General features: G+C 35.6%; 1 protein-coding gene across 1 annotated transcript; it reads right to left on the bottom strand.

The window, feature by feature from the left end:
- Positions 1-2,555: 2,555 nt before the first annotated feature.
- Positions 2,556-21,943, bottom strand: LOC106922676 (uncharacterized). The gene is made up of 21 exons (XM_014995294.2): positions 21,315-21,943; positions 21,109-21,163; positions 20,627-20,757; positions 19,103-19,278; positions 18,912-19,018; positions 18,535-18,835; positions 18,399-18,451; positions 17,508-17,600; positions 17,264-17,345; positions 16,959-17,078; positions 13,480-13,623; positions 13,111-13,294; positions 11,943-12,095; positions 10,639-10,751; positions 9,916-10,074; positions 9,702-9,794; positions 8,538-8,654; positions 6,483-6,610; positions 5,369-5,428; positions 5,128-5,186; positions 2,556-3,396 (listed from the first exon to the last, which is right to left on the bottom strand). Exons 1-21 carry the CDS (start codon positions 21,418-21,420, stop codon positions 3,281-3,283), a joined length of 2,550 nt encoding a protein of 849 aa, XP_014850780.2. The 5' UTR covers positions 21,421-21,943; the 3' UTR covers positions 2,556-3,280.
- Between the last annotated feature and the right edge of the window lie 210 nt (positions 21,944-22,153).

Raw genomic sequence — 22,153 nt, 5'->3', positions numbered from 1 at the left:
CAGCAAAAGTTTTAATACGTATGTAAAATTATTTTTTTTAAGTTAGATGTTGCAGCTTTAAGCAGGTTCGGTGTGAGAGTCACTACCAGGTGGAGCAGAAGCGAAGCTCCGTCTGTGAAATATTACTACCTGTAGCGTAGCAGCGGTTCAACAGCGAGAGCAGAACCAGCGTCTTACATCGCAGCTCGAAAACTTAAGTAATTTTGCGGGTTATTTGTTTAACTTTCTGACCGTCATGCTAATCCAGGTGAGTGTTTGTAGCTGTGCGCTGCTTTACCTGCTGTCTGATCGCTCCATATGTCTTTTTTTTACTGCAGTGAGCCTCGATGTAGCCAAACTCTGTCAAGCATCTCATTGTTTTTATGCCACATTAGCTTCGTTGTGTTGATGCATTTTTGACGTGCTTCAATTTTCCCCACAACACGCAAACTTCCCCATTCACTCAGTGCGTTATAGTTCCACATCGCTTAGGATTTGTTGCTGCGCGTTTGCGCAGTGTGAAGGAAAGAGGAGACCAGCTGCACAGGTAGGCTGCGAAATTAGATGCAGGTGATCGGTTTGTGTGATCGGCAACAAGAGACCGTGATCAGCGATCACCGATCATACACTTTTTCCACGGAAATCGGCCGATTATGATCGGTGGCCGATCGATCGGCACACCTCTAGTTGTTTTACATCAACCCCCAAAACCAGACTTTGAAGATTATCTTAAAGTAGATGAAGTAGTAAATCAACAGAGCAACGGTGGGATTTGTAAAAGGACAGACTGGAGCAGAACCAGAGACACCAACAGGACTTCAGAACTGAGCGGTTCTGAGCCAGAATGAGAACCCAGATTAGACGAGAGAGAGCAGATAAATGTCTTAATGAAGCAGAGCGTGTTTATACTGCACAGACAGATATTTACATCACCATATTTCTCTCCTTTAGCTATGTGTCTGTTCTGGATCAAACTGAGTGCAGTGCAGTCGTCATCGCTTCCTGTGAAGAGGAGGATGAAGAAAGCTGGAGGGAGCCAAGCGGCGGTGAAGTGGACAGAGTTCCCTAATAATCAATAATTACAAATATCCTCCCAGATCACTTCATACAGCGCCTTCTTAAAGGATCCATACCAATTTTTCACTTTTCTCACACAAAACAAACTTCAGTTGATTTTGTTTTTCTAGAGAAACGTAAAGAAGCTAACGTTTCTGAAAATACACTGCAAAAACACAAAATCTTACCAAATATTTTGGTTTAGTGTCTAGAGTGAATATCTTACTATGTTTGACAAAACTAACTTACAAGTAAGTTAAAGCAAGTAAAATTAGCTTGTTTTAAGTCAATCATTCTTTAATAAAGACGAAGAAGTATTAGTAATACTGGCAGATTGTCACTTATAAAAAACATTTTTTTCCCATGTTATAAGTGAATTAATGCAAAAGTGAAACTAATATTAAGGAATTATTGACTTAAAACAAGTTCATATATTTTGCTGAAAAGCTACCTTAAAGTTAGTTTTGTTTTATTTCAAGTCTACAAAGATATTTACATTAGAAACTAAAATTACTTGGTAAGATTTTGTGTTTTTGCAGTGTGCAAAGTTTTCCTTTTTGTCCATTAACATCTAAAAACTGTGGAGCACATTTGGTTTTTGTTTGTCTTTTATGTTCTTTGCATTTGCATCAAGTTTCATCAGAATGTGTAAAAAGCAGCTTTAGGATTTAAATGTGGCCTTTGACTAGGCCATTCTGACATAAATATTCTTTCTTGGTCGTCAATGAAAATAATTTCAACTTTAAATCAGCTTAAGTGTAAAATACTACTAAAACAAACCAACATTTGTGGCATATAACAAACACAGAGAAAGTTTAACTAAATTTATAGTGTTAAACTTTTATTAAAAGTTTTTTTTATTAAACTTTTATTCAAAAACTGAACGGCTGTGTAGAACTATTGAAAGATTAAACGAATGATTTATAATTATTTCCTGGCTACTTTAAATAACAAATCCAAGCCCAAGAAACAGTTAACAATAGAAATAAATACAAGGTGAATAAAAAAAGAAAGAGTTAAGTATAACAAACACTTAAATGAGCAGTGATACGTTTCAGGAAATAGTCTGTCTTTCCCGTAAAACGCACTTTGAGACAAGATTAGATAATCTGAATGTTTCTGCTACACCAGAACAAACACAGATAATAAACACAAGATCTTCTGACAGTTCCCATCTGGACTGTTTTCATCCAGTTTCCACATTTATATGAGGAACGGATTCCTGTAACAGGAGGGTTAGGGTTAGGCCAAAACAAAACTACAAAAATTAGCATTTTCTGCAAAAACGCAGTCTGAATGCTTTAAGATGAATATTTTTAGTGAAAACTGCAGAAACATTTAAAGTGTAAAAAAAGATTTACAGAAATGTAAGAAAAAAGCAGAAACAGCAGAAAAAAGCAAAGAAAAACTGCAGAAGAGGGAAAACTTTCTGTCAATGCAAAAATAAAAGAGCATTAGAAATTTATACTGAACACAGTTTACAAAGCTAAACTGAAAGGTAACAATCAGTCAGTCAGTCAGTCAATCAATCAGATTTTATTTGATTTTATTTTTCATTTCAGCAACAAGGCATTTCAAAGTGCTTTACATCATAAAAAACACAAAAATCAAAGAAAATTAGAAAGAAAGGAAGCAAGGAAGTGAACAAGAGAAGTGAAATGAGTTGAATCATGTTTAGATGGGAACTAACAGGAGTATCATTATTACGTTTGTGTAATATCTAATGTGTTGTAAACAATGTGAGTCATAATGTTTACATTTCTTTCCATCTTGACAGAAAATAATGAAGTGAAACGTTAATGTAAACTAAACACTTTATTAGATAAAGTGATGAAAAGTTGCTTGGTTTTTGGTTTATGAAATCTTCAGCGATCAAACTTCCTCTGGTGAGTTTTCAAAAACCAAATAACAGAATTAACAGAAATGATTAAAAGCATTTGTTTATTCTGTCTGTCATCTGTTACTGATCAGCTTTAAATATTTTGGCTTTGGGTTGGATCTAAAGCAGCTTCTGAAAGTTCAGAAAGTGAAATCTCCGTTCAACATATTGAAAAACAAAACCTAACAAATGACTAAATCTGTAAAAAAAAAGTGTCTGTTGTTCATTGCATCACGTCAGCCTCTCTGGATTACACTCTGTTATGTCTGAGTCACACACAAACACAGTCTGTAATGGCTCATAAATTTCCCATTAAAAATTTAATCATCTTACTGACACAAGGACTCAGCCTCACATTCTTCATGTTTAGTGGTAGCTGTTGGGGTCAGAGGTCAGGAGGGTGTGGACAGGTGACCTGCGGCTCAGTGAGAGTGGGAACGTGTTGTACTTCGCTGAAATCACTGGGCTTGAAGTTAAAAGGCCTGGAAAAGTCAGAACATGCATTAGAGAAACACAGCTGTGCAAAAATAAGAGACCACTGCAAAATGATCAGTTTCTCTGGTATTACTCTTTATAGGAAAATGTTTGAGTAAAATGAACTTTGTTCTTTTATTCTATGAACTACTGACAACATGTCTCTGAAATTACAAGCAAAAATTTAGTATTTATTTGCAGAAAATGAGAAATGGTCAAAATAAGGAAAAAGATGCAGCACTTTCAGACCTCAAATAACGCAAAGAAAACAAATTCATATTAATTTAGAAACAACAATACTAATGTTTTAAGTCAGGAGGAGTTCAGAAATCAGTATTTGGAGGAATAACCAGGAGGTTTTCAGTGCAGTGGACTCTTCATTCTTTACAGAGCTGTAGATGGATAAAAAAAAATTATCTCATAAAAACATCTTTCCTTTAATTTTAATAAAAATTTATTCCAGTTACACATAGAAATTACTGGCATCACAATTATTATTGGCGCTTTATAAAATTACTTACTCTTCACCTTTTTCCAATTGATCTGAGTGTCTAGGAACGATCATTAGCATTCAATGTCTTAATGTTTCCGTGGGGAACAAACATGATGTGACACAGAGAGGCTTCATCAGAGCTTAGAAACTTTCATAAGTAAACATAGATTGAGATATTAAACTGTGGAGGGCAATCTTTTTATTGCCTCATAAACATATACTTACTATTAGGATCAAATAATTTTTATTTAAGACATTATCGGGTTAAATATAAGATTTGTTGCTGCTCTTCGTCAATGTGAGGACGAAAGTATTGAACATCTATTTCTGGAGTGTTCTCATACTGTAATGTTTTGGTCAGAAAACTACTTACAGAAAAAATGAGAAAGAACATTGTTTTATCAAATTTGCTCATCTTTAACAATTCAACCTTTTATTCAGATGAAATATATATAGTTAATCTAATTATAATCCTAGCAAAATATTATGTCCACAAGATGAAACAGAGTGAAAAAAAAAACATTTAATAATTTTAAAGAAACTGACTTATCCTGGCTCTGTTCAAAAGCATAACTTTAATAATAAAGAACTTGTAAAAACATGAACTCTTCTTCAGAAATTTAACTTTATTTCATAAGCAGATCCCTCTGTTATATTTTATACATTTATTTTTGCTGTAATAGACACTTTTTATATGTATTTGAATGTATTTTTGACACTTTTTGTTAAGAAATTTGCATAGACGAAAAAATATACATTGTTTTATTTGACCAATTTATGAATATATTTATTTAACTTTTGTTTTTTGCTTTATTTATTCTACCTTAACACCAACACTGTATATATACCAGGAAGACACGTCTGTATTAGCATAGTGAATGTAAATGTTTTGGAGTTTGCTTCAGGAACCAGGGATGCACTGATTAACCTTTTTCACTTCCAAAACCGATACTGATATCTGATGTTTCGTATCGGCTAATACCGATCTGATACAGAAAAACAATGCTGAATTAACTTAAAACACTTATTTTATTTAACACAGACATAAATATACTGAATTAAAAGTGTATTTGTAATTCAGTGCTTAAATTACAGTATGAGATTATGCTGCTGCAATGAATTTATATTAAAATATTTCCTGCATTTACAAGGAGAGGCAGTTATTACCGTGGGTGCGGTCACATAGCAAAAATAAAAACGCTTCCAAAGAAGTAAATTGAAAACAACAGGCAGATTTACTGCTCACCGTCTCTGTTGTTGACTGTTTGCCCGTCCAGCTCTGTTGCCTCCAGAAAACGTTGCTTACTGTATGCGGCGTTAGCACAAACACACTCAGGTTACGTCACTTTGCTCAGAGTGAAAAGCTTTGTCTAACGCTGTAAGAAAGGAAACGCTGGGAGAATCTTTAAAAACACAACCAGTTGTACTGAACACAGTGGGAAAGACAAACAGAGAGGACTCCAGGGAGGGTCGGCCAGGCTGCCTACCTGTCAAACGTTTTCCTCCTCACACTGGAGCAGTCTTTCAGTCCTTCCTCATCCTCAGCACTGCGTTAGGTGACAGAAGAAATACACTGTAAATATCTGGTGGATCCTACCGTTGAATTAGGTTATAAAACCAACTTAAAGCTGCATTGTGTAACTTTTATAAGAAATTTTTTTTAAACATCTATATTTTGTTGAAAATGTCACTATTTTGTGATAGTATAGTATGAAACGGATAATTAAAAAATCAAAATATCAAAAAAAATCAAGCTGCCTTTTCCCAGTGTTCCCAGTGCTAACTAGAAACAACCAATCAGAGCGTGCAGGCGGGTCTCAGCACTGTCAATCTGAAAGCACAGCCTGTTGTGAATGCTAAGGCTAGCTAGCATAGCCACCAACGACGGCGGATGAACGGTGATGTCTGAAGAAGTGACTTCGTCAAAAAAATAAAAACGCTTCAAAAAAAAAAAAAGCAAAAACAAAATCTTGCTGAGTAATTTTTGTCTAGTTTCTAGTGCAGATATCTTAGGATACTTGAAAAAAGAAAAAACAAGTTACTTTTCAGCAAGATATAGCAGCTTGGTTTAGGTCAATAATTCCTTAATACTGATGAAAGTGTGATTCTTACATTGGTAGATCATTTAACTTATAACAAGACATTTTTCCCAAGTTATAAGAGAAATAATCTGCGAATGGAACGAGCAGTGAACCATTGGTTAGGAGGTTTTCTGTGTATAACTGTGTAGATTGGATCACAAACTTAGGTTGGACTTATTGTGGCTTGAGTTGATGCACTTTTGGACTTTTTTATAATATTCTAATTTACTGAATATGACTGTAGATTTACTGCATGAATGTTTGTTTACTTCAGCTGAAAGCAGAAACCTCATGATAAAAAAAAATCAAGCAAATATTTTCCAGAATAACGAAGCCAACAGATTATCAGTAGCATACGAAACCAGTGAGTGAACCCAGTCATATGGATCCACACCAGCTCCTCCTGCATTCCACTGACTTCTTGCACAATCAGCAGCATCACATGGTGTTTAAATGTGACCTGGGCTGCGATACAGAAGAAGCTAATCTTGGCAGAGTGTGAGAACGGAGACAGACGTACGAAGCGGCGGCAGCGTGCGGCCTCTCCGGCGCAGACATTCTCCTGCTGGCGGCGTACTTAGAGCTGTGTGGTCTGTCGTCTGCTTGCTTCTCTTTGACTAGAGCTCTGCGCTCACACTTAGAACTCTCCTGCATTCAGCATCCAGAGAAAAGGAGGACGTAAATAAAGCTACAGTAATAACAAACTTATAGGACTTATAAGTCTTATAAAATTACATTTGATCAGGTTTTAATAAAAAAACACAGCGATCCAGGTCATGTGTAAGCCTGTCACAATAAGCAATTTATCAATTAAATGCATGATGAATTAATATGAGTTCAGTAATTTCCGATGATTCATATTTCTGGAAGGGAAATTTCATTTTCAGAGATAATCCAATTTATTTATGGTTTCGGTTTTAAGTGGTTTTTATTTCTGTTTTATTCATTGTTTTTGGTTGTTGTGTTTTATTTTGGATATTTTGAATATCTTCCAGAAGTTAAGCGTTCTTTACAAAATTGACGTTAATTAGTTTTTGGTAACTATGGAAAACTGGCATTATTATAACATTATCAAAATCACTTGAAAACGGTTTCAAAATGACAATATTATTATTTATTGCCAATTCGCAATAATTACTGGTACAATTTATCTTCCAGGAAAATTTGTTGTCATGACAGGCCTACGGATGTGTTAAACTCAAAGGTCGGGGGCCAAATCCGGCCCGCCATAGCATCTGGAAGCCAGTTAGTAACGTTAATTCAATCTGGAAGATAACAGTTGTGTGCTTGAATATTATTTTATCAATTAAATCAGTTTTTATCTGTATACTGCTAAATAACATCAGTCCCTTCAATGTTTTGCAGAAATTGACACAAAATCAACAGACACTTTTTCACACTAAAGTATAATTGTGAGTTTATAGCAAATTTTCATCAAAAAGTGTTAAGGAAAACATTGGGTTTAAGTAATGCTAACTCCCAACTGCAGGTGGCAGTATTTCCTAATTCTACTCCACTGCTGCCTCAGTTTTACTTCATGTCAAATTAGCATCTGTGATCGATAAGGAGAGAAACTAAAACTCACATTTACCGTCACTCATAAATACAGGACAATATGGCTGAAAAACATATCACGATATAAGTGTTTCATATCAGACATTGATAATTATTGATTAGTTTTTTGTTTTAAATATTTGAAATACTGCCAAACTGGTGATGAGGCCTTTCCTGTTTTATCCAGTTTCGACTCAACACTGTTGTTTATTATTTTAAGTCTATATGAGGCACGGTGGTGAAACCTTAAACTGCTGCTGCGCCAGTTACTCAACAGGTTGTTGCTAGGTAACCACAAGTAACCCTAGCTGTTGCTAGGTAACCAAAGAGAGAGTCAGTTAGTTGATTCCACCAACCTTTTTTTAGCTTGCAGTGAAAGGTTGAGCAGCTAAAGCCTTTCCTCTGCCTACATCTCCCAGAATGCTTAGCGACTCAGCATCAGAGTTCAGTGAATATTCTATTTATTAAATATTGAATATTCTATCATACGTATTATCTGCTAATATTTATCTTGTGTATATTGCGATATATATTGTTACTGATTTATTGTCCAGTCCTAAGCAAATATCTTGCAAATATTTCTAAAATAGCTCTACAAAAATCACCGATTCTGAATGAAAAATATCCCCAAAATAAAAACAATGTGAAAAGATGCTCAATATTATTTAATTCTAAGAGGTACTTAATAAACTCAGACAGACCTATTTATTAATATTTTTGTTAAAGGGCTTTATCAACACATTCTGGTACAACCGGCCCTTTGAGAACATTCATGACCTTGACATGGTTTGAAATGAAAAAATAGTTTGCTTTAAGATAAAGCTGTGTAGAAGTTACCATCTGATTTCCCCTCATGGAGCAGGAATGTGTGTTTGGAGTGTTTCTGATTTAAAGATGAAGCAGATGTGCTGAGCGGGGGCCTTTGCTGCCAGATAAAAACGATTAATCCGTGCGCTCGACGTGCTAGGACCACAGGGACAGACAAAAAGGCAAAGCGATGTGGGGAGGTTTCTGACCGTACCTTGATCTGGGTGTTGAAGGAGAGCCGGGGGGAGGGTGGCGCGGACTGTACAGACCGGGTCCTGCAGTTCAGATCAGATGGAGCCGAACATGTGCACAGACTCCCAACCTGGAGTTCCTACAGGAACAAAAGAGGTTTTGAATGAAGACATGCGAAAAAATCTTCAACATTAAATTTAAAATGAGCATAAAATGATGATGGAAGGTTTTTAGAAACATTCTCACACTTGATCAGATTTCAGTTTTCTACAACCAAACTGTGCTGTGGTTGGCTCAGTTTAAAAGTTGACTGGGTTTTCTGGGAGTCTGGCCTCCACCAACTGTTTTATTAACCAATCAAGTTTATTTGTTTAGAACATTTCAGTAAAAAAGCAAGTCAGAGTCCTTTCATCACAAAACCAACATACAGGATCAATTAAAACAAGCAATAAACGTTACATTTTGTCAAATATCGTCATCAAGCAACAGTACATCAAACATGCTGATCGATGCTCCAGCGTAGTGTTAGAGGCAACACTACACCGAGTTTCTGATTTAAAGGAACTCAGTGTTTCAGTGGTTTTGCAGTTTTCTGAAAGTTTGTTCCAGATTTGTGGTGCATAGAAACTGAATGCTGCTTCTCTGTGTTTGTTTCTGGTTCTACATTCTGCAGACCAGAACCAGAATACCTGAGAGGTCTGGAAGGTTGATACAACAACAGCAGATGTTTAATGTGTTGTGGTGCTAAGCCGTTCAGTGATTTATAAACCAGTATTTTAAAGTCTGTTCTCTCAGTGTAGGGACTGTAGAACTGGGTGATGTCCTCTGTTTTCCTGGTTTTAGTCAGAACTCCAGCAGCAGCGTTCTGGATCAGCTGCAGCTGCAGGATTGATTTTTTAAGTCAGACCTGTAAGGACACTGTTGCAGTAATCAATGCAACGAAAGACAAACTCATGGATGAGTTTCTCTAGATCTTGCTGAGACATTAGTCCTCTAATCCTGGAGATGTTCTTCAGGTGACAGAAGGCCGACTTTGAAACTGTCTTTATGTGGCTCTGAAGGTTCAGGTTACTACACCCAGATTTTGGATCTGAAGGCTAGTTTCAGTAATAACTGAAGATAAATAAACTGAGAAGATTCATTCTTTAAAGAAAAAAAACTGGTGTTCTGGTTGAGGGTAAATTACCTTCAAGTTCAGAGCATGTTGGAGTTTCAAGCGAAAATGTTCCTGCTCTCTCAGCTGGAGGAAATCCTGACAGTTCGCCAAACTTTCACACATCTTTAAGAACATATAAGAAAAAATTAAGAAAAACTATGTTGAGACCAAGAACGACACTAAGAAAAGAAGAAAATCTCAGAGTAAATGTCTGTCTTGGGTCAGGTTTAGTTTCGTGTTTCACCTTGTGAAGGATTCCCTCCAGCTCAACGATCCGCTCCCGCAGCTGATGGTCTTTGGAGCGAAGGGCCTTCAGTTCACTGCCAAGCTGCCTCTTTTCCTCCCTGGCGAAGGTGAGGTCCTGAAGCTGATGGTGCGCCTCCAGGTTCAGGCGACGCTTCTCCTGAAAACAGAAAAAACAAAATAAAAAACAGCGATAGAGCAAATGTTACCTAAAACAGAGAGGCCACACATTCCTCCTAATATTTCTAGACTCAAATATCAAGAACTATCAGCTCATTTTACAATATTGATACAAAAGTTCAATATGAATTTACTACAAATTTACCTGATGGATGGATGGATGGATGGATTAATGGATGGATGGATTAATGGATGGATGGATGGATGGATGGATGGATGGATGGATGGATGGATGGATGGATGGATGGATGGATGGATGGATGGATTAATGGATGGATGGATGGATGGATGGATGGATGGATGGATGGATGGATGGATGGATGGATGGATGGATGGATGGACTATACAGATTTTTCCAGACGTTTTTTCTTTGTATCAAATGATTATAAATTAACGGGCCTGCATGACATCATAGTAAAACATTTTCTGTTATTATTCTTATTTCTCAGATGTCTTCAGCAGGAACTCTGCAGGTGTTTCTCTACAGGTGAGAACTGCAGCACTTGGTCTGCCAGTGTATGAAAAGTGTTGGAAAAGTTTTAACCTGCTGCAGTTTCTCCACTTTCTCCTCCAAATGTTGGATTCTGCTCTGCATGGCGTCAATCTTCTCTCTCTTGGCGGTGATCTCCTTCTGCATGTCCAAAGCCACCTGCAGGCCTGGGAGAGCCGCACATGCATTAGTCCTAATGACCAGGATTTTACTAAAAGAAACACAGTCAGAGCTGAAACCAACAATTATTTCAGTCATCAATTAATCTATTGAGTATTCTGACGATTAATCGTTTAACCCGATAAAATAATTGGCACATTCTGCAGATTTTTCACCTAAAGCTTCTTTTTACAAACACATAAAAAAGCAAATAAACAAGAAAATAAAAATGTATTGCCTAAAATTAAACAACATAGTATTTCTTTGGTGTACGCTTGATCACTTGTAGCAAAGCAGCATAAAAACACTTCTTATATCAAAATATGAAAAGTTCAGCTCTTTCTGCTTTACTTAACATCAATACAGGCTGATCTGTAAAACTACATTTTTTTCAATAAACTGATTAATAATTGGATTGCAAATGATTATTAGCAGATGATTTTTTTCACAGAATTTGACCTGGGTGAAGCTGAAACAAAGCCAACTGAGTTCTGGGTGGAATAAATTTACAAATTCTTGTTTTTAATTCATCTTAATGCAAAACATATACACGTTTATAGTTCTAGCTTAATGACTGCTCTGACTGTGTATTCCAGTTAACAATTAATCAATGACTAAATTAGTTAACAATCATTTCAATAATCGATTAATCACAATTAATCCGATTAGTCGTTTCAGTCCTATTTATCTGTGTTCTTTATTTTATGAGGAAACATCAAGTGCAGGCCTGTCACAATAACAAATACTGCTGGATGATAAATTGTCCCAGAAGTTATCGCAATAAAATATATTATTGTCGTTTTGAGACCATTTTCAAGTAATACAAAGGTGATGGCATAATAATGCAAATAATTTAATTGTTATGCCATTAAAGATAGAAGATAACCTTTAATTTCTAATGAACATCTAATACTGGAACTGGAAAACATTTTAAATGTACAAAATAAATAAACAAAACACCCGAAACAACATGTAAAATGAGTCCAAATTAAAAAGGGGCTCATTGAGACCAAAGCACCAGACTGAAGAGTTTTTACATCCAGTTTTTGGCAGAAAAAAAGAAAAACAAACAATCATGCCAATGAAAATGATCTAATTCTATTTAATTTATCATGTGATAGATTGAGACTTTTGCTTATTATTATTGTTATTATTGTGCCATGTCTTTTCCTTTAGTTTCAAATGAAGGTATAACAAACCATGCCCGTCGGCTGCTTTCAGGGTCCTCAGGCTGCGTCGGATCTTATGGAGCTCATCATGGGCGCTGCCCAGCTGGCTCTGGAGCTGCAGCACCACGCCTTCGTGCTCCTCGTTCTTACAGCTGTGGAGCCGCTGCAGGTTCTCCAGCTGCTCTGAAATCGCGCCCACAAAAACACGTGAAACGTCCAAAGAGCGAGCAATCGCTTATAACCAAACAAATGCAACAATGGAAGGGCTTGGTTGGCTTTGGAAACATACCAAAGACAGTTCTGCGTTTGGTTTACACAGCTGGACAGAAAGATGATCTGATCTGATACAAGAGCTGATCTTTCTAGGAGAAGCTGTGTGAGATATAATACAAGCTGCAACTATAACTAATCCTGTCACGATAAATGACTTGAGATTATTTTCAGGTAATATATTGATAGTACCATGATAATGCAAGTTCACTCTCTCTTTAATTTTATAAAGAACACTTTACACTTGAACTGGAAGATATTTTAAATATCCAAAATAAAACACAACTATCAAAAGCAATAAATAAAAAACAGACAACAGAAACCATAAATAAAATAGATTATGATGTCACTGTGAGCAAAATGGCCCTTCAAATAACGAGAAATTAGTTGAAGGAAAACAGTTCCTTTTTTGTTTATTTTTTCCTCCAGTAAAATAACTAAAATTTCAAAACAGCATTTTGTATTTACTCTGATGATTGGAAACATTTAGAATCAGAATCAGAATATTCTAGATTGATCGCCAAGGAGAAATTGCTTATCTGTTGACAAATATTAGCAAATACAAATGTAACTTAAACCATAAGTGATATAGTTTAAGTAAGAAATTATTTAGTATTTTAAGTATGAATTAAATAAAAATTTGTCAATAAAATAAAAACGTATGCACATTGAAATGTGTTAATCTCTAAGAGTCCAGAGTAAACCTAAAGACATTTTATAATCGTAAGCCTCTGTGGTGGATTTTTAAAATTGTGATTTTAAAAAAGCTATATCAGAAGAAATCTGCAAGAGGAAAATACTTTTTCACCATATTGTGTCAATTTTACCTCAAATTAGTAAAGTTTTATCTTAATATTTAGTGAAAACAACATAAATGATACAGAATCAACAGCAGCAGTCCGTCTGTGACGATACAAACTCTACCTACTGTTGAGATTGAAAAGCTGCATGCGCTGCAGCTCCATCTGCTTCACAGCTTGCTGTTTGTCCAGAGTTTCCTGATGAAGGTGCTGGTTCTGGTCGGTCAGGGAGTTCTGCAGCTCACGCCTCTCACGGTCCAAACGCACCACCTCAGACTTTTGTTGGGCTAATTCAGCCTGCAGAATCTGGCACTGAACAGTTACAAGATGCTGAGAGTAAACTTGGACAGAATGGCAGGTAAGGTATCAATTGATTCACATAAGGAATAATAGATGACCTGCTAATCGTTATTTAGTCTGGGAACCTGCTGGTTTTGTTGTTCCTTTATCTAACATTCTTTGTCTTTTTCCTGCAGAAGTTCCTGAAGTTTTCTTACCTCCTGTGACCTTTGCTCTGTAAGCATCTGCAGGCAGGATTTCTCCTCTCCGGCTCTGAAAAGCTGCTTCCTGGTCGACTCCAGCTGTCCTCTCAGAGTCTTCATATCTTCCCTGAATTCAAGCTGCTGCTTCTCACAAACAGACTGAGTGAAAGAAGACAAAACAGAGGTGTGATGACATTTAAATGGGAAAATAAAACAGATTCTTACATATTTAAGCGTGTTTTAAACTTATCCTAGACCTGGCACAATAACAAATTTTGCTGGGCGTTAAATTGTCCCAGAAGTTATCGAGATAATATTGTTGTTTTGAGACCATTTTCAAGTAAAATAATGGTAATGTAATTACATTACCATTTACATTCTCAAAGATCCCTAAACTTTAAAATCTACTGAACATTTTAACTGGAAGACATTTTAAATATACAAAATAAATAAACAAAACAACACATAAAATGAATTATGAAGTTGGTAAACAAAATGAAGACTTTTTACTTCCAGTTTTTTTAGAAAGAGAAAAAAGAAAAATTATAAATCATGCAAATGAAAAATATTGGGCTAATTTTAATTGATCTTGCAATTAATTAATTTATTGCTTATTGCGACAGGCCTGTCTTATACTTTCATCATTTTTTAATAAGAGCTGCAATGAATCATATGCCTTGAACTTTTTACATTTTGTTAATTTATAGTGACTGCAATGCGTCTTCATGTCAGACCAACAAAAACTAGTGCAAAATCTTTTAATGGAAGGACAGAATTACATAGCTTTATATGTTTATTAAAATTGACAATCTGAAAAGTGTGGCATGCATTTATATTCAGCCTTCAAGAATAAATTCTTTGTCGAATCACTATTACACCTGGAAAGCTTTGGCTGATTTAGTGTGTGCCATTTTGCAAATTCTTTTTAACAAAATAATCACAAACTCAGATTGAATAAGGAGGATCTTCACAATAACTTATACTATTTTGCAAACAGGCCAAAAAAGTTTAGCTTAGGTCTCATCTTACCAGAGAAATTCCTTCCTTATTTTAGCTGCTTCTTGTACATGGATTGTAGCGACATAAATGGGACTTCTTATGGCTTTCTTTCATAAAAGCAGTGTACATAACAAAAACAATTTATGGAAAAATGTTCAAAATGTGTTTAGGGACCTTTTAGTAAGTTTGATATAATATTTTGTGGTACTATTGCAATAACAATTAAAAAAAATTGGATTAAAAAATCTATTTATTACTTCTTTTTTGAATAATTTCATGGTTGTTTTTGAATGGTGCAGCATTCGTAGCCTCACAAATACAAACATGCTCTTGAAAAACATTCTGCACACAGTAACTCCATTCAATTATATTTTAAATTTTACTGATTTTAATCGATGCTCTCGTGGAACAAACAGTGGAGAAAACAGTAAAGTAAAATTGTCAATAGTACTGTCAGTTATTTTTCTTTCCAGCATCTTTAAATTAAATTCTTCAAGACAACAATAAATAAAAATTGTTATTATAAAACATTTTTCACAATAAATGCTCACCACTACCTTTCAGCTGATTTATACAAACTTCTTAAAAATCAAGTGGCATTTTCTCACCAGCCCAACAGAAGAAAATAACATTCGTTAGTGGATTCAGATTTGTTTTGGTGCCATCTGAGGAATAGTTTTAAGGCGGAAATGGGAAATTATTTAAAATCTACTTCTACTTGTCATGACACTTTGACAGAAATACAGTTATTTACAATTAACAGCATCACATTTCATTAGTTCGTATTTGGTGCTTTATAGTTTTATTTCACTTCTCAGCGACTCCACATGCAGATATTCAAAGGAAAAAAGCCACATCAATGGAAAACAAGAAAAAGACTGAATCACACAAGAGGAGGAGAAGAGGACAACTAAAGAAAGGGATTGAAACATTTTCTGGGAGAGTCTAAAAATAGATGTGGAAGCAGCTGATCAATGAAGTGGCCCAGAAATAAGTTGATATATTGTAATGGGGCTAAATTTGCAGTATTTAATTATTTAAATCTATCAACTGGATTCACTTTGTGGCCACTTTCAGCAGAGCAAACATCTCTAAATTATCACAGAAGCTTTAAAGCTCTGGCATTTTCACACAAACAGTGAAGACGTTCTCCTACATCTAATTATCTGCATTTTAAGCATTACAGCTTTTGCCACAATGCTCTGCTTGATATATATATAACTTTATTAGAAATTCCTTTGGGTTTATTTTAAAAGATGGGTAAAGGTTTAAAGGGAAATTAGGAGGCAGAAGAAGAGGACAGATAGAAGGTTCGAGAGAACGCAATCAACATCCTAGAAGTCTGCCTCTACACCTGCAGAAAGAGAAAAAACAGTCAATTTTAGTTTATTATGCTAATTGCAAAAAAAGTTTTCTATCTAAGGGAAATAACCCACCCAATTATTTTGAGTCACTGTCCAGGAATAGGTTGTATTTATGATCCATGTGGTGACAACAGAAAAGAAAACTCCATTTCTGACAAGCAGAAACGTCTAGTAGAACCCGGCTCGGCTGCATTTACATGACAAATATACGCAAAACTTTGTCAATATTCCTCTAATGTTGAAAAAACACAATTTGGGCATTAAAAACATGGGGCGCCATCCTCCTCTTACTACTTCCTGTCATCTTCTTTGTCTTTTCCCCCAGCAGTAACATCTGGTTGTTGACCACATGATTGGTGTGATCTGAAAAAAGTGTTTCCATTGCAGGTTTACGAAATACACCAACTTCCATACAGCTGGAAAACCATCTCATCTTACTTTTATTTATTGAAACACGTGAGTTTTTCTAAAATTGGTGTGTTTCCATTTCCATTAAGCTAATTTATTTTCATAATTCCAGTTTGAGCAATTATATGGTAAATGGAAGTGCAGGTAATGTGAACATCCATCTGTCCTACTGACCCAATACAGGAAAACAGAGGCCAGGTCTGGGAGTACTTTCTATGTTACAGAAAAAGTAATAAAGCAGCAGTAAGTAGCAGGTATAGCTCTTTCCATTCTTTTGTCAAGGAAAGAGACACAAAAAGACAACGGAAAGGTATCATCTAAAGAGAAAATACAAAGTCATCGGAACCAACAGGTTTTAAATACTGTGTAAAACATCAATATGAATTAATGGAAGATATTTATAAAGTGGTCCAACATGAATGATAGAGATTAAAATAAACTACTGACTGGGAAGAAAAGATAATTCAAATTTACTGATGCAAATATATGAATCTTTCTTCCCTTATAACACCTCTGACATGGATGGACGTCTACAACAATGAGCAGGGAATAATTTGTAACTGTTTAGGAATGTTTCGGAGAGCGTTACATCATGTAGTAATCTGCTGCTTTAGTCACTCAGACTGCTTTTCCTTAATCTACTGAAACATCAGCCTGAATGTAGATTTTTAATAACACAGCATGACAGGACTGAGGCGACGTAAGTAGGGTTTATTCTCGTACTTTAAGTAGTTGAAGTTGTGACTGCAGCTCTTTGACCTGCTGTAGCGATTGGTCTCTCTCTTTATGGGTGGCAAACAGTTCGGTCTCGGTCTCCAGCATCTTCTTCTCCAGGTAACTAACCTACAACGACACAAGCAGAAATCACAAACCCGAGATAAAGAGACTCATTTCTGCATAGGGAGCATTTTCACATGTTGACTGTGATGTTGGGTTGCTTCCTGTCAGGTTAATCAAACTTTAACTGTATAAAACAATGTAATTAGTGCTATCATTGTAGATAATAACATCATGATTTGATTCTTTACCTTGTCTCTGTAGCTGGAGACGGTTAACTCCAGTTCACTGATCTGACAGAGCTGCACTGAGGTCTGACTTTCAGCCAGGTTCCTACAAATTAACAAATGGGGTACAAATTAAATTATTATTCTTATTGTTATTACACAGACAGACTGCTTCAGTGACCGGGTGAAATATTGGTCTAGAATGTCCTGATTAACTCAGCATGAGACACACATTCAACATTTTCAGAAAGAGATTCAACATATTTACTTTAGCAGCCTCAACTTGTTGCATAAGCGGTGTTTGGATTTGTCAGTGAACATCGCCACCTCCTGGTCGAGACTTGCAATAAGGTTTTCCATCCTGGGGCAATGAAATGCAGAGACAGTTTCACAACCGAAACAAAACATTATTTGTTTCAGCTTAACAGGTTTTGACAGCAGTAGTTAGCAACAAGCCAAGTATGCTGTTGTAAGTTCATCCTTTCCAGTTATCTACTAATTGTTTGTATTATCTTCTTGTTTGTGTTTAACTCTGACTGAATGTCGGTTTTATTTCCTATTTTAACAAGAAGGTATATGCATCTTGAAGCGTAATGCAGCTTCAAGATGCATTACGCTTGAAGCTGCGTAATGCATCTTGAATAATGCATAATGTGAATGCTGGAGCATTTCACATTATTTAGCACATTTTCAGAAGCAAGGCAGTTCAAAGTGCTTTACATGAGTTAGAAGGAAATACAACCAAAATAACAAAACCAAAAGAAAGACAAAAAAGTACAAAACTAAATATTGGTTCTACATGTTTGATAAGAATAAGAATATGTCGTCCATAATTTAGAAACTAATAGGGGTTTCTTTACATCTTAGGCTTGTTCTGGATTAGTGAGGTATAAAATTAAACGTTGGTTAAGTATAAAAACTAGATGTTGGTTCCAGATGTTCTGGGCTGAGTTCTAGATTTGCATAAAGCCAAATGTTGGTTATCCGTGTTTGATTCTTGTTCTGGGTCACTAAGTAAACTAACGAGAGTTTCTCTATTAAAAGAATAAAGCTAAATATTGTTCTAAAGTAGTAAGTACTGTATAGTAATAAGTAATTTAACTGAAACATTTATAAAGTTAATAAGCTATTTAAAAGGACATTGCAGCAGATCGTTTACCTTTCTTGGTTATTTAGTCCTTCATATTCGCTGTTCCTCTGTTGGTCTTTTGACTGGTGTGGAAGAAAAGAAACATCATGAACATCAGGAGCTTAAAGGTACTGAATGAAATCCTTAGCTGAGTTTTAATACTTACTCTAAAATATGTCCAGTGTTGTTTATCTGTCTCCTTGTGGACATTTTCATATCCAGATTGTGGCTCTTGATGCTTCACAGTCTTATTACCGGCTGAGTTGTCCCCAAACTGCTTTTCATAAAGAATGTGGTAAACCCTCCTTACACACTTTGCCAGTGATTCTACTTCTCTTTGAAGAGCAAACGCCTCTTCTTCCGTCTCTGGAAGCTTCCAGACCTTCGACATTTTGACTTTCTGAAGTTCTTCCAACAAGTGCAGCATCTTCGCCATCTGACTGACCTGTTTCCTTGAGTCCTTTAACCTAACAGTAAGAAGATCTGTGGGTCAAAGTAAGCTATAGCACCTTCTGTACAGGAATGAATTAAATGTATGTTCACCTAAGGTCAGTCAGGGCGTCGTTCTCCATCTGAGCTTCATGCAGTTTAGACTTCAGGTGCATGATGGCTCTTTGGGGACTAAATGTCTCCTCTTCCTCAGTGTGTGCCTTTATTTGAGAAGACAAAGCACCAAATTGAGATCAATCAATATAATAGCACAGGGAATCAATGGCTGGAATGAACATATAAACCTTATTTAGCTGTAAATGAGACAGCTGTTCTGCTGCATTTTCCAACGCATCCATTTCACTTGAGCCTCGGTCTCGCTGCACCTCGTCCTGTTTTAAAGTATCCATACAGTCGACAATAGCCTGAGTCAGCGTCTCAATGTGGGCTGAAAAACCAGCAGATTCTTCAGCTGAGTCATCTGCCACCAGTGAAAATTTAGTTTAAAACATATTGTGGGCAGCAGCATTGTAATCGTTGCAGAGAGCAGAAAAGAAACACTTTAAACAGGCTGAATATTTATCTGTTCTTCTTTGCGAGCATTTTTATTCCAAAAGTCTTTGGCAAAAATGTGCCATGAGTGCTGGATGACAACACATAATACAATTCACTTTTCAATTGGAGCTAAATGAACAGGATTTTTCTGGTACGTTTCCTTAAATGTGAACTTCATCACATTTCATCATGTTACCACCACAAACTTCTGCCTGTCTTATTCACAAGATGTGTAGTAGAGCCACACAGAGCAGCAAATTAGGGCTGCAACCAATGATTATTTTAGGTATCGATTAACCCAACGAATGTTTTGATGGATTAATCAGATTTAATAAATTTGATTTACTTATTTCAAACAGGATTTTAAAGACAAAGTCTATTTTATACAATATTAAAAATTCATAAAAATGCAAATAAACAGTTCAATTCCATATTTAAATAGGAAAATAAACACAGTAACACAGCATTCATTTAGTGTACACTCAATAATTTGTAGAAAAAGGATGCATCTGCAACGAAAAATAAAATACTTCTAACAGCGTAAAAATCTCAGCCCATTCTGCTTGACTTAGCATCAAAACAGGACTAATCTGTTGATTGCTGTTTGATTAACTGATTAATAACTGGACAGCAAAAGGTGCTTAATAGGAGATTTGTTTGTTAAGCTAAAACTAAAACAGGTGAAGCTAAAACTATGCCACTTGAGTTCAGATTTACATTTTTTTATCTTAATTGCAAAATGTATATATTTTTTGTACTGTCGTGTTCTTTCAGCAAATGGCCTTTTTTGAGTCTGTATACTCCAGTTAACAATTAATATATTCCTAAATCAGTTGATGACTATTTCAATAATTACTCGATTCATCACATTTAATTGGATTAATCGTTTCAGGCCTACAGTAAATCATTGTGAAGCGGAAAAAAATGACACATGATTTTCCAAAGTGTTTAACAAATAACCTTAAAAAGTGTGTCAATTATAGCCCAATTTATCCTGATAGCTGTAAATTAAATCCACTGCAATCAATTGCTTTTGGAAATCACATAACTATGAAATAATCAAGCTATGTGCCATTTAATGTATGCATGAACACAGTTTTGTAAGAAAACAATAGTGAATAAACAGCATCCTGAAAACGAAGGTACGAACCCCTTTTTAAAAAAACAGCCATTGAAGTTTGTGGTTGTAAAATCACAAAATGAGGAAGAGTTCAAGGGGTGTGCTTCATGTTTAAAAGCCCTGTAATGTTAAAAAAACGGGCATTAAAACTTACTTTTGTGGCAGCTTCGTTCGGGCGATCTGTTTCTGTAAGGGGATCCAAACCTCCTCAAAGCTCCGCTGGGTGCATTTTGAATCTCCTCTCGTATGTCTTGTATTTCCATAGTCTGCCTGTTGAGTTCTTCACTGCTCAGAAAATTCACACACGTGTCATCTATAATCTGCAGTTTAAAATATGTTTCTGCAGACATTTATTCTTTGGAAAAAATACTCACTTTCCACAAATTTTAATTAAAAAATACATTCAAGTCAATAAAATCATATCAAACAGTAAAGATTTAGAATATTAAACAATCTGTCGTAGTTGTGTACCAACTCAACCAAAACATTTGTAATATCCACTAAAAATTTTCATTCATCTATGATGTTTTCCACTTATCTGAGGTTTGATTTGACAAAAAGCCGAAGCAATATTCAAACGATTTGACAAAAAGCCGAAGCAATATTCAAACGTAAATAAGTTTTCAGCAGCATTACCTCAGTTCATCTAGAGTCCGATTAAATCTCAGACTAAGGGAAGCGCTTTGGGTTACTGTGAAGTAAGGAACAAATTAACAACAAAATCATACTATAGACACAAAGGCAAAAATAAATAAATAAATAAATAAATAAATAAATAAATAAATAAATAAATAAATAAATAAATAAATAAATAAATAAATAAAAAACTTTAGTTAGCTTACCTCTGTCTGCTGCATCGTTAGCCACAGGAGAATCACCAAAAGTTAAAAAGTACGAATCAGTACCAACATGAGGCTTCTGAGGCCCAGGAGGTTTTGAATTAGACATTAATAGTTAAACAAATACAAAAATAATAGAAAAAAAATCAGGCTAAGAGAACAGCCAACAAGTCGTTAAGATCCATCTCCATGGAAACAGCGTCGGAAGCTAAGTTGGCTAACTGTTAGCACGCGTTCAAAATTACCTCGTAAAGATGTCGTAGCATATTTACGGAAACTGCCTCGAATAAAGTCAAATCCTGCATATGGTTTCTATAATATTAATAGGAGCTAAACCAATAAAATATAGTTCACTTTCTGAGACAGGAAACTGGAAGATGTTGACATTAGCGCCACCGACACTTTGAAAACGCTCGTCATAGCAGCAAATCCAGGCGTCGTGACGTTTCAGTTTCAGGGTTGCATGATGGTTAACGTAGTCCACAAGCAGATTAGTGCTAACTTGTTTATTTAGGGTGTCGCTCTTGGACTCGGGCCGAGCATCCTGAGGATTTTATGACATTTTTAATTAATCGCAGGGATGAAGATGGAACAATGAGAAGGTGAAGGTTACAGTTCAGTGGCAGAGCTGCTATCCTGCATGTCGGCACTTCTGGACGAGGTAAAATTATGGTTTTTATATATATTTAAGCTAGCTGTATGCTACAAAAGCTAACGCTTACGAGTTTATTTCATTTCTGTTTTTATTTTTAACTGATTGCTACTTACCTAAAACTATTATCTACGATTGACAATTAGCTAACACAAGCATATCATTTATTATTGCCTGCATTTGTCGTACA

The sequence above is a fragment of the Poecilia mexicana genome, unplaced genomic scaffold (assembly GCF_051168715.1).
Source record: "Poecilia mexicana isolate PSO_F unplaced genomic scaffold, ASM5116871v1 scaffold_9, whole genome shotgun sequence".
NCBI lineage: Eukaryota > Metazoa > Chordata > Actinopteri > Cyprinodontiformes > Poeciliidae > Poecilia > Poecilia mexicana.
The sequence above is the reverse complement of the archived record's forward strand: the minus strand, read 5'-3'. Positions and strand labels throughout refer to the sequence as shown.